This window comes from Cetorhinus maximus, chromosome 10, assembly GCF_964194155.1.
Source record: "Cetorhinus maximus chromosome 10, sCetMax3.hap1.1, whole genome shotgun sequence".
In the NCBI taxonomy this organism is placed as follows: domain Eukaryota; kingdom Metazoa; phylum Chordata; class Chondrichthyes; order Lamniformes; family Cetorhinidae; genus Cetorhinus; species Cetorhinus maximus.
The window spans coordinates 83,258,259-83,272,230 of NC_135888.1; the positions used below are offsets into that span (position 1 = coordinate 83,258,259).

At 39.6% G+C, this 13,972-nt stretch overlaps 1 protein-coding gene across 3 annotated transcripts in view; it reads left to right on the plus strand.

Moving 5' to 3' along the window:
* Nucleotides 1–9,285, plus strand: part of ergic1 (endoplasmic reticulum-golgi intermediate compartment 1) — a 102,296-nt gene extending 93,011 nt beyond the window's left edge. For all 3 annotated transcript variants that reach the window (XM_078550701.1, XM_078550700.1, XM_078550702.1), the window contains exon 10: nt 4,665–9,285. In XM_078550701.1, coding sequence (XP_078406827.1) covers nt 4,665–4,772 — 108 coding nt within the window. In that variant the 3' untranslated portion in view covers nt 4,773–9,285. The remainder of the gene's footprint in view (nt 1–4,664) is intronic.
* Nucleotides 9,286–13,972: the final 4,687 nt, after the last annotated feature.

The following is a 13,972-nucleotide window of genomic DNA, read 5'->3' on the forward strand; positions in this document are numbered from 1 at the left end:
CTCCCCCCCACAGCAGTGACTGAAATGTGGCCAATGAAAGGAGCTGCCTCCCGGTGGCAGACCAGGGAAGCAGTGATCCCGAATAGTTTAAAGCTCCCGCGCTCCCCCCCCACCCAAAACCCATGTCACCAGTGCAGAAAGATGGCTGCAGCTGCTGCCACAGTCTGCCCTTCTGCCCTGTGGAGGGCTTCCCCCTTCACAATGGTGCTCTGCCAGCAGCTGTGGCCATTTTTATTTTCAAAACTTTTAAAAGTGCAGAGGGTGCACTTCCATCTTGAGATTCTCTCTCTCTCTTTCCCTTCTTTCCATTGGCAGGAAGGGAAGGCAGGCTGTCACTGTCTCGGTGCTGAAGGACCCCCTATCAGGAACCTCCCCCTATCCTTAATTGTACAGCGAGCATGCCCTCTGGCTACTAACTGACCAATCCTGGGATACCCTGTCAGGTGACTATTTCCAACATGTTGTGTAGGGTCGGGTCCTGCATTTGATCCACATTAGGGTTCCGATCCCAAATCAAAAATCCTGCCTTTCATTTTCAGAAGGTGTTGAAAACTGGCAGTATGGGATCAGTGTTGGTTACACATCCTGTATTGACTTCAGTGAATAAGCGACTCGGGTGGAGTGTATAACCGATGCTCAATTCACGACTGCATGTTTTCTACTGACACATGGTTTCCACTCACACTGAATGTGAAAATTGCCCTCACATACTCTGCATGATTAAAAATCTCGAATGAGCTCAGCGTTCCCCACTTGGGTACGAAAAGCTGCCCTGCAGATTCATTTGAGGATCTGTTCTAACATTCTGGTACTACATTGTTTTTCTGTAAACTTTACTTTTATCCCCTAAATGGGGAATATATGGAATAGGGTCCAGGTTTGGCAGCTAATGTGAACAAATCTAAGGGAGAATTGGATCAATATTTGGTGATTGAAGAGTATTGTTTTTTAACACAAATTACAGTCTATTCTGCAGCCAGACTTTGCATAATCATTAAAAAAAACTGCCTGAGATTTTATTTCCCTTCCAAGTAAGATCGCAAACAGTGGGACCATCCCAGGATATGTGCAATCGCTGGTGAAGTGAAGGTTGATTTGTTTGTACTTAATCCTCAGTCGGTGCACTATTGAAACAAACCCTAATTTTACAATGCCAAAACTATCCCAGTATTTTCTAGTTTTATTATTGAAATATTTACCATATATAGGTACTACTAAAAATCAATTTTACTAAAGGACAGGTTAGAAACTTTTGCTTGCTCTTTCTTCCTTTCTCCAGTTTTTTTTCTTTTTTCAATTCACTTCTCAGACTCTTTCGATTTCACCTTCGACATCTAAAGAAATTGAAGTGATGTGTTTAGGATGTCAGTAGCTGTCTTGCAACTGGTCTAGAAGAAATTGTTGGTTGCAACAACAGCTTAAATTTATATAGTGCTTATAACATAATGAAATACCTCAAAGCACTTCACAGGAGCATTATAAAATAAAGTATGACACTGAGCCATGTAAAGAGATATTAGATTAGAGGACCAAAAGCTTGTTAAAAGAGGTAGGTTATAAGGAGTGCCTTAAAGGAAGAAAGAGAGGTGTAGAGGGGGAATTTAAAAGTTTGGGGCCCAGGTAACGGAATGTATGGTCACCAGTGGCGGAGCAATTAAAATCAGGAATGCACAAGAGGCCAGAATTTGGTCAGTGCAGAGATCTCAGAAGGTTCAGTGGGCTGGAGGAGATTACGGAGATAGAGAGGGCGTGAGGCCATGGAGGGATTTGAAAACGAGGATGCGAATTTTGAAATCAAGATGTTGCTTCATTGGGAGACAATGTAGGTCAACAAGCACAGGGTTAATAAGGGAATGGGACTTGCTGCAAGTTAAGACATGATTTCATTCTCGATGCAAAGTCAGACTTGGATTCTAAGGCTTAATTTCCAAATATCCAGCATCCTTTTTTGGCTTGATCAAGAAACAAAGCTGGAGTCAATGGGACAAATGGGGAAGTAGTTATTTTATGAGTCCTCTGAAAAGCTATTGTAACAGCCATCAAAATTGTTATCTATATAGGTTTGAGATAACGGGGTTGCTGCTTACACTTTTCAACACTGCTTTGTGCTAGTTTGACATGTAATGTTAGAACATCTTCATTCGTGTGAGCCAAGAATGTTCATTTTTTTTCTATTCTTTCATGGGATGTGTGCATCGCTGGCAAGGCCAGCATTTGTTGGCCCTTCCTAATTGTCATTGAGAAGGTGGTGATGAGAAACCTTCTAGGACCACTGCAGTCCTAGCAGTGCAAGTACACCCACAATGCTAATAGGATAAGACTTCAAGGCTTTTGATCAATCGACAGTGAAGGAACGGCGATATAGTTCCAAGTCAGGGTGGCCTGTGGCTTGGAGGGGAACTTGCAGGTGGTGTTCCCATGGTCATCTGCTGCCCTTGTCCTTCTAGGTGGTATGGGTCACGGGTTTGGAAAGTGCTGTTGAAGGAGCCTTGCAGTGCATCTTGTAGATGGTATATATACTGCTGCCACTGTGTGTCAGTGTTGGAGGGAGTGAATGTTCAAGGTGGGCTGCAAATCATGCGGGCTGCTTTGTCCTGGATGGTGTCAAGCTTCCTGAGTGCTGGAGCTGAACTCATCCAGGCAAGTGGGGAGTATTCCATCACACTCCTGATTTGTGCCGTGTAGATGGTGGACAGGCTTTGGGGAGTCGGGGTGAGTTAAGAATTCCTAGCCTCTGACCTGTTCTTGCAGCCATGGTATTTATATAGTTGGTCCAGTTCAGCTTCTGCTCGAAGGTAACCACCAGGATGTTGATAATGGGGATTCAGCGATGCTGCTGAATGTCAAGTGGAGAGTGTTAGATTCTCTCTTGTTGGAGATGGTCATTGCTTGGCACTTTTTTGGGAAGGCAAGGACCAGTTTAATAGTTCACGTGGTCAGTCATGTGCAAAGAGCTGTTGGAGTTCAAGCCTGGGCTTTGCTGTCCACACAATTTGTAGACAGACTGAATGGATCTGGAGAGGAAGTCAGAAAGGTGAAGTGAGGCTTCACTCCTAGTCCATTCCAGCTTCAGAAAAATTACAGGTCAGATTAGTATTTGGCCCATCAATGGGGATCAAATGGCATTTTTTGTTACTTTCCATGTTTGAAGGAATGTTTTTTTTTTAAAAAAAGGTTACAATTCACTAAACATTGGGCAGAATTTTACGGGCTTCTGGCAGCAGGTTTACAGATGCATGTGCTGGTAAAATTTGCTGGTGACCTCCCACCCGCTCCCAACCCGTTTGCAATTTTATTGGGCATGGGTGAGGCCCAGGACAGCTCGCCTGCCCTCACCCTAATTGAGGCCTTTTCCTGCTCTACAGCAATGTTCAGCAGGCAGGCAGAGTTCAGGGAGCGGAGGGTGGGGGGAAGGGGTAGGCAGCTGGGTGGTGAAGCAGATCCTGCAGGTGGGAAAGGGGGAGGATACCCCTCTCACTGGTCCCCTTTTCCACACTGGATGTTGAACCATCACGCACCCCCACCCAACCCCAAGGTCCGCCCTTTCTGCCCTCCCCTCCCCCAAGTGCTCCCTTTCCACCTGGCCTTGCCATTATGACTCCCACCCGACACCTCTCCCCACCACCCCATAGTCTTCTCCTCCCCCCCCCCCCCCCCCCCCCCCACCACCACCATCCTTGCCATGAGACCCACACTCACCTGTTCCTGGGAACTCTGGCACTTATACTAGTGGGACTGCCTGATCGATTACATAGCTGCTGGCTAATCAGATTGGCTGGCAGCTCTCTGAGGCAGGACTTCCCCCCCCCCGAGTGAGAGGCGGAAGGCCCACCTTCAGCCAATTAACTCTCCTCCGATTGTTAAATGTCTTGCGCAGGGGTGGGAGCTGCCATGATTGGTGGATCTTCAGGTGTCGGGGTGGGAAACCCCGCCATCTGAAACATTCCATTCATTGTCTCTCGTTTCATGTATTCTTTCAAAATGAAATCAGCCTTTGCTCATAACTGTTTTTATGTCTCTGCGGTGGTTTAACAGTCTAGCTTTTAGAAGAGAGGTGAAACGCACACAGTGGCTCATCTGAGATTATTAGTTGTCATAATGGGGGGGGGAGTTTCATTGTTGCGACCCCAAGTCCTGATATTGTAAGATAAGATAACTGTATTGGGTAATAATCCCTGATGACGAACGATGTGGAATTGACTAACGTAAGAGACTGATGATGCTGAACCCTAGAGAATAACTGCTGCTCAGCTTATATTGTAACAGAAGGCTTTTATGTATGTTAGTTACTTGCTTTCATTTTTTGTAAGGATTGTCAAAACCCAGATTTATTATTCCATGATAACTGATGAGATCAAAATTGGCATGAAGATTTTTGTCTGGCGTTAATGATTAAGTTTGCAGAAAGTACGTTTACCTGTTTAGATTAATGCATGTGACAGTTTTGAATTAGGGCACTTGAATGATTTTGCAAAATTATGTTTGATTATAAATGTAGCAATTTACTCTCAAGAAACCTAGTTTTGATTTGGGGGAGAAATGTTATTTTGTGTGTCTTGTCTGGGAATAAATGTTTCAGGTATTTTTTTAAATCACGTCTGTGAAAGTTGTGCACAGAAATTTTGGTATCGGAAATTGATTCATATAATTTTTAACACCCCCAGATCTGTGCAATCATTGGAGGAACGTTTACAGTTGCTGGGATCATAGATTCTTGCATTTTTACAGCGTCTGAAGCCTGGAAGAAGATTCAGCTGGGCAAAATGCACTAGCAGTAATGTATGCAATTACTGAGCCAGTCCAGTTTACAAGTAACTGGCTTAAAATGAATTGAGATGATTTTTATTTATGCCAGATTACCAGCCAACGTCATTCAAAGTTACAGCTAGATTTTGGGCAGTCCTGTTTTCATGCTGTGGTCATTATGAAGTGAAATTTGTTGTGTAGGAGGTTTGAATATTTACATTGCGAATATTTTTGAATGATAAAAATAACATCTGCACTTCTGTCTTTTCTAGCATTACATTATATTCTGGCACAAATTGGGAACATTTGCCTTTTCTGGTCTTATAAATCAAATAGAAACACTGGACAATGAAGAAACACCTTATTTTTTACCTTTTTATGCTACTTTGATTATGTTGGGTGTGTTTGGAAGTTTTTTTAAAAATGGGTATCCAAATCAATGTGTCATGTTATTCAAAAATAGCATCAGTTGACTGTATCTTGAGCTTTCTGATTTTTTTCCCAAGCAAACAGAAAGTAATAAAACACTAAAATAATTGCTTAATCCCACTCTTGCAGCCAATGGTTCAGGAATAAGTAATTTTGTGTGTCATAAAATATAAGTTAAGTAGGGTGTGCAAAGAACATTTGTATAATGTAAAAGTCTGAAATTAAGGAACCGAAGTTTAATTTGCATTGTGTCTTGCACTGTGCATATATAACAAACATGCGCATACATTATATGGCATATTGATACACTTTTTAAAAAACACTGTGGCGCATAAATTATGTGACTGCTTGCTTTTGAGGGCTATAATCATGCTCAAAGTTGAAAATGATTATCTATATTTATATTAGTATACCATTTTGTCCATAGTTACATATCAGTTCCTCAATGCATTTGAAACTCCTTGGATGCAAACAATCTCCATGCTGGAATTTTAGGTAGAACTAAACAATTAATTGAAGTGAGAAATGAAAACGGTTGCCTTATTGCTTCTGGCTATAGTTAACTGAAGTGAATCATTAAACAGGAATAAAAGCTGTTTTCCATCTACGATTGGTAAAAATGTAGTAGCACTCAAAATTCTAGGATGCAGCTAAAGATGATTATGATGTGTAAGAATTCTATTTCAGTTGCTGTCAATTTGATAGATGCTTAGATTATAGATAACCAGTTAAAGTGTGATAAAACTGAAAACAATAGCCTGGGAGATATTTTAAAAATTGTATACTGTAGTGAAAATGAATGATTAGTCATATTTAAATGTTTTTCCTCAGTACACACATGCCACATACCTTGAATAAAGGTATGGTTCATCTCCCTAAATATATCTTTAAAGTATATAATGAAGTCATTTTTTAAAAAAGTATTTAGTCCTCCAGAATTATAAAGAAGCCAATATGATTTAATAAATCTTGTTAGTTGAAAATTTAAAGTAGGTTCATGTAGGAAAAATTATTGTTCAGTCTTTTACAGGCTTCAGTTTGTCTGCTGCAATCCCTACAGAGTAGGTGTAATATTGTTTTATTCCATTTTTTTTCTAAGCTGTACGACTTGTAGTTCTTTTCAAAAAAGGACAGCAATCTTTTTTGTTGGCCAAATCAGGCCTATCAAAAAAATCTGAAATTTGTTCTCTCCCAATAAAACTGATGTTGTTCACAAAGCTAAGGAAACTACTTTACTTTCCAATATGTTCCACATTGTTCCTTACATCAGGAAGATTACTTTGGTTAGGTTGTACAATAATATGCAGTTTATGAAAGTTTGTGCAGGACTGTCTGGCTACGTTTTGGAAGTTTATCTAGTTCCACTTTTACTTTTACTTTGCTGCTGTGATGTCCGTTGGCACAGCTCATATCAGTTCTGCATGCAGCAGGAACTATACCATCTGGTAGCTTTACTAAAAACCATGGACTGCAGGAGAAACCATGCCAAATATTTTAATAGTGAATACACTTAAAACATATATGGTACCAGTTACAAAGTGTCCTTTTTAAAAAATGTGACGGTAACATTGCTATAAAATCTTCCATCAATTTCCATCCATTTGGATTGAAAAATGCCATTGTTCTTAACGGCGATGAATGCATATTTGTTTTCTTTTCAGTTGACATATATACAATGCTTGCAACGCTGAAGGAGACTGAAAATAAAAAAACAGTACCATCCTAATGATGTCTGAATTCCACAGAAATCCCTGTTTGAAATGATGATGCTGCAAAACTGTATATAATCCTATTTTTAAGCTAAAAAAAATGTTTTAACCGTGGCATTTTTCCTTTCAGTTGGAGGGGGAGCAATGCAAATAAAGTAAGGCACAAATATTAGGGAACTTCACAATCTTCCCAAATGTATCCAGGCATTTCTTTACATCATGAAAGTTCATTTGTTCAAGTCCTGCAATGTTTGAACACTCTTTATGCAAATTAGTATACAAACTGTTCGGAAGATGATGTGCTGTTTTTTTTAAAAAAGATTTTGCGTATTGCTGAAAAGAGACTTTTCTTTGGTCACTCAGCGTAAGTGCAAGAATGCCAAATTTCAAACCACACAACAATTTATAGTACAGGGGAAAAGGGTGCTGAATAGTTGGTAATCAACTCTGATTGGCTGAAGCATTGCCATGAAAACAAAAAATCTTTGTATATTGACGCTCCAAATTTTTCTACCACATGGAAATATATCGTGGTTTGTAAATCTTTACACTCTGAAGTGAAGTTGGGATGTTAGTTGCCTGAGTCCAGGGCCAAATCTTTTGTTTGCTGTTTAAAATGTCAAAGAGCAAAAAAAATCTCTGACTCAATTGCTGTGGTAACCTTGGACATTGGCATTGAAGTTCTTATGCAAATATTGGCAGTCGATTCTGCCTACATCTTTATTGTACATGATTCCAATCAGTTGTGTGGAACTAGCTGTACTTTTTGACTGCTGAGTAAATTGTCAACTAAATGTGAATATATTTAGTTCATTAAAAAAGGGGAAATTGTGGCTTACTTTCTAATAAGCAGTGAATAGATACTCTCTACAAGGTGCGTACTGGCACAAATTTATAGTATTGACAATCAAAACTGTTAATTCGACAAAATTAACAACCACTGATCAACAAGGATGCAACTTTGAAACAATTCATTTTTTTTTTGGAACTTGGGGGACAACACGTAAGAGGCCAACTATTTTTAATTAGTTTATTATTTTTGATTCTGCTAAATATTTGCAGTGTAGTTTATTGATCATTTACATAAGGTGAAGTACCCTGCAAACCTTTGTGGGTTTAGAAATGTAGTAAGTTATTCAGAAATTAGTGCAGATGTTAGTTTAAGCATCAAGTTTAAAGGCTTTGTCGGTCAGGAGTGTATTAAGGTATGTCTCTGTATGGCTGGTCACTTTTATTTTTGCCTCCAGTGTGCAAAATTTATTGTGTTAATAAAAATGTACACAAGTAGAACTAAAACTGGCCCTCCTTATGTACAACTGAATTCAAGTGACGAAAGCTATTTTACCAAAGCCACAATACCTATCTAGGACCTGTTTCAGATTATCTCTTTCTGCAGTACACTAGAGATTAGGGAAACTTTCTTAGCATTATATCCAACCTGAGGGAATGATTTGTCTTGTGCATGATTCATTTTCTTTAGTATTTTAGAGTTTAGTTGGATTATTTGGAGGATGATACTCAGCATAATAGTTTAACAATAAGTGCCAAACACAATGCTGATATTTTTGTAGCCCTTTATATACTGTTGATCTGCCCAATAATCTCTGAGAAGGAACTGAGGGAGAACTGTTCTTTTTAAAAGACATTTGCCTTTGCGCCACATGATTTTTGTTCCCATTATGTAGTCAATCCTTTATTTTCATTTACATTTTTTTCATATTTTTTGATTTCTAAAATGAGAGATGTTTTCCTTTGTGAATAGTTTTCCTTTGTGAACTTGAATTATTTTTGGTATATTTAACTTTGCATTTTCATGCATTTTGATTTCTACCTTAACCTTCAGAATGTACATCAGCCAGAAAGAGACATTTGTTGTTCCAGATCAGTGTGAATTAGTGGTGTCCTATGAAGCAGTTGATAAGATAACACTTTGATAACAACACCTGAATTCCTTTCAAGAATGCATCAGTTGTACATTTCCTGCTTTTTTCTCTGATGCAGATGATCCTCCAAAAGACCAGGAAGTCAGGCTTGCTGTAATCCCAATCTTTTTATATCAACTAAGAAAGGGTTGCTATGAATTTCTCCTTCCTGGTTAATTGCCTTTATCATAGATTTTACCCTTCTAGTTAAGCTGCATCTTTGAATTTCCATTTGTAATTTCCCTGAATGCAGTGAAATAAATTGAAAGATAGGCCACTTCCATGTGGGGAGCTTGTGTGTTACAAGGACAAGTGCTTTATCAAGGATTTTGCTCTCTCCTGTTCCTATGTGATTGTCTGACTTGCCTATGGTAAGAATGAGGAACATCATACCTAATAGCTGCATAATTCAATTTTACAAATGTATAAGTAATTCAGTATGTAAATGAAATGCGGTAAATAAAACTTGAACAATTTAACTATGTTGGAAGTCTTTCATATTGCTTGGTTACCGTAATCCTTTTCAGCCAAGAAATGTTTTAAAGTCTTTCTCTGCCTTCCATTTTTGTGAGTATCCCTGTATTGTGCATTATTTCTGGCTCCAAGTTCTTTGCTAACAGCAATCACGCACAACACGAAGCACCAGTGGGAACTTGGTCCATTTGACTCTCTCTGCACCCTTGGGCGAGGTGGGGAAGGCCTAGACTAGACTTTGCTTAGTGATTTCCACCAATGCCCAAAACAAAGCTAAGATCATTAAATTAGCAGTAAAGCGTTCCAGAGAGACTTATTGAGCCTTGGTGGTGCTTCACAACCACATTAGATAGCATTTCAGTGAAATCCTTGAAGGACAGGTAGATCTGACAAACCAGCCATGGATTTCTGGAAGCCACTATGCCAAATCTTACTGGAGATTATTTTTTATGTAGTGAATAGACTTCATTTAATTAGTACTGTATTTTTTTTGATGGAAGAGGAGGATATACAAAAAACTTCTTCAATGTCAAAGATACAAAATACTTCCCACTATCGTAATTTTTTTTTCTTATAAAAGAAGTTTTTAAATCCCATTTCCTTATACAAATACAATTATAATGCAATGCTAGAATTTCTGGGATCCTTTTTAATGAAACTCCCTTCATTCATTGAGGGAAAGAGCCTGCTTCATCCTGAATTCACCTTTGGTGAGCAATTCATTTGGTTTATAAAGAAGCTGATTAGGAACAATAATTTAGTAGAAAATAATGTTATTTCCATTTGATGAACTCAGAATTAAAGCCTGTGCCTTTATTTGATCTCAGTGCATGTTTCAAATGCATTTGCAATGTCATGTAAACAACTGAACAACTGTTCCAGTTCAGTAAATATTTTTAATCCACCAGGATCTATTCTGAGAAATGAGCTATGATGGAGATTTTGGCAATTTCTTCTGAACACTTACTTCATCTCGAACCGCATGGTGTAGCCTTTATGAGTAATAATGGATTTCTTGGGTTTCCCTGGGAAATAACTGATACTGAACAACCTTGGATATGGATGTCTCTTTTTCCCCCTCTCGCACTCTCTCTCTTCCCTCCCCTTCATCCCTTGGTTTTGATATTCTGCATCGTCATCTTGTCCTCGCTGAGATTGAACTATGTAGAGTTTTGTACATTTGGATCTGTATGTTTGTAACTATAGACCACATTCGTGGCGAAATGTTTAATTTGGGTAATTGTTGCAACATTGCAACAATTAGCTATGCATTAAATATAGAGGTTCAGTTCTTGTTAACGAAAAAAATGATTGGCGAAATCAGTGAGTAGTACAAATGCAATTAAACTTGTATTCATCTGAGCTGCCAAATCATTTGTGACCTCCCAGTCTGTCCCATTGAGAGGCTGGTTCATCATGGCTGCTGCTTAGCTGTATTCTTCCGATTACTGTGCTGAAGCATACTTAACAAGTGTGCTATATAATCACGAGTAGGAAATGATTTTACTGCCTAAACCAAAGTGTTCTGCCTCCAATCTCAATCACCAAGGGTCAGACCTTTTGGCAGACAGTTATGTCCTATTATCATTTTTGGCTGAAATGCTAGGAAATATTTCCATGTGATTTGCTAGGTGAAGCCACTATGCATCCAAGAAAAATGACAGCATCTGTGTTCTTTGGACATTTAAACATTTTAGCCTGCTATTAAATATATTTAACTAACTATTATTATAACTATATTTATTTAAATATAGTTAGAAGAATGCATTGATAATATGTGATTTGTCAAAGCATTAATTTTAAAGTAAATGATCTGAACTATGTGTCTCCAACCTCTGCAAACCCAGACTGATTTGATAGAGGAATAGAATAGTCCCAGATTTATTCTAACTCTCAGTTTTATCAAATTGATTTCCAGAGTAAATACCGGTAGTGGAAAGGAAGTCTTCTTGGTGACAGTAAGGCACAGTTCACATACAGGGAGACTAATTTGAATCCTTCTGATGTGAACACAGTACAATGTTGTTCTCATTTCATGTCCTTACATGTGCCTGTCCAGTGTGCAGTGACTCAGTTTGAACAGCTTCTTGTCCTGGTGACTCTGAGTGGTCATTTAAAAAATATATATGCTTTACTTTTACATGTCTTAAGGTACTTTATAGCAACTGAAAAATTCAAAGATACATATAGATAACTTTTGGTAGGTTAAATTAATTATCTTAAAATATGAAGGGTTAATATAACTGCGGCACATCCCTTTAGTGACCATACTTTGTTGTGGGCACAGTTGGGATATAAATAATTGTGTGAAGAAATGTACACGTCTGCCAAATCTGCTTTAATTGACTCGCGAAGTATGAATGCAAAATTATGTTTGCAGATTCATTTATGTACACAATGCCACACAATATTTTACGCACACACTTTCTTATGTACACAATGTCACACTATCTTATGCACACAACGTCACACTATCTGATCTATGTCATGTCACGCAATATCTGATCTATACCACGTCACGCAGTATCTGATCTATACCACGTCACACAATATTTGATGTATACCACGTCAAGCAATATCTGATATATACTATGTCACAGAATATCTTATGTACACAATGTCTCAATATCTGATGTACACTACGTTACAGAATACCTGACACACACAAAGTTTCACAAGTGATGCCTGTGATCTGGCTTGCTCATATCAGGTGAAAGAGAAACCTTATTCAATCCATCCAGGTAAAGTTACTATGAAGCTTGGCTTAAGGCACCTGGGTCTAGACATTTGGTCAAGCATTTATTAAGTTCCCAATATGGCAGATAGGAAGCATATGCACATTTGCAGCCAGAAGTGTACTGCCTATCCTATTGTTAAAGGCTAGTAGCAGGAGTGCATGTTGATTACGTTAAAGTCCAGAATAATGTATCCAAACTAGGGTCCTGCATGTCTTGGGGGACCCATTCTCCAGTTTTGTATCCCCTAGTGCTTCACTTGTTCATGTGCTGAACTTGCACCCCACAATGGTGTGAATGGGCAGAAAGGCTCCCTCACCACTGCTGTTTAAAGGGATCACTGTTACTTACAGGTTACTTGTAGGTTTCTTAATTCAGGCTGCTAGTTAACTTTTTTGGGTGTTTTTGCTGTGTTTTGTCACTTTGGAAAAATCACATTGTGTACAGAAAAAAATAATTTGGTCTTGCACTGTTGCACTCTAACAAGTGTAAGGAGCTCATAGACTTAATAATGGGAAACAAGGAAATGGCAGAGACTTTGAACAAGTATTTTGTACTTTGTCTTCAGAGTAGAAGACACAAAAAGTATCCTAAGAATAGTTGAAAAGCAGGGGGCAAAAGGGAGGGAGGAACTTAAAACAATCACAATCACTAGAGAAAATGTACTAGGAAAACTAATGGGACTAAAGGCTGACAAGTCTCCTGGACCTGATGACCTGCATCCTAGAGTCTTAAAAGATGTGGCTACAACTGTTGCATCCACTATCTCTGTAATCTGGTAAGGTCCCAGGAGATAGGGAAAATGCAAATATAACATCACTATTCAAGAAACGAGGAAGACAGAAAGTGGGCAACTATCTGCCGTTTATCCAAACATCTGTCATTGGGAAAGTTCTGGAATCCCCTGCCTGCCAAAGCTCTGAAAGTTCATCTTGGAGAGTTCACCTAAATCAGCCCTTTCATTCGTCAATAATGTTACAATCCTTATAATTTTCCTTGCAATCTTCAACCGATTGCCTTCTTTCACGCCAGCTTTAGGGGGCTTGCTCTCACGTCACTACAAATATAAACAGGTGAACTAAATGCAGGAAAAAAGAACAAATTTATTGGACAATTATTCATGCAGCGTATCAATGTTAACAAAAACAAAGGGCAGAATGTTCCAATCCTGCCACGGGCAGGTTTCGTGGTGGGTGGGAGTGGGAAATTCGGAGAGAGGCCAGAAGTCAGATTCCTGCTGGCGGGAAAATGAGTAGGAATTTTTACCTCGCCACTTTCATGATGGGATGATTGCGGGTCGGCTTTCCTGCTAATCATGTTGGGAACACAATTTGCATGCGTTAGTATGTTATGAATACTCAATAAAAACGCAACGCGCTGGAATCATGCTTCCCCCCCCACCACCTCCCAATTACATGCCACTCCAGCAGGAAATTAGACCAGTCTAAATCATGCGCAGATATAAGCGGTGTCCGCTCTCACTTGACTTGTGACTTTGGGGTGAGTGCGACATTCAAAGCCTACCTGCAACAGCGCTGCTCCGATTCCTCAGCGATGCCAGTGTTCGCCCACACTGGTGGGGTGTATGATGGGGCTGCTCACAGTGATTACCGTGCTACTCCGGCAGGGCCGCATTGTGTCCTGTGAGTTTTAGGCAGGGCTGCACTCTAAAACAGGGACCAGCAGGGTGGCAGGGGTGGGGGTTGAGGGAAAATGGTGGAGACATAAGAGTGAAAGGGCTTGGTAGAATTGGGGAGGTGAAGGTGACAGACACATGAGCATGAAGGGGGTTTGGTAGGGTTGTGGGGGGAGACGCCAAAGACATTAGGTGAGGGATATTGGGTAGGGTTGGATGGGTGGAAGGGGGGGTGTGGAATGATGGCAGGCAGAGGAATGATTTGGGGCGAGGAAGCTGGAGCCTGACATGGAACAGTAGAATGCAGACAGAAGGGGGTGG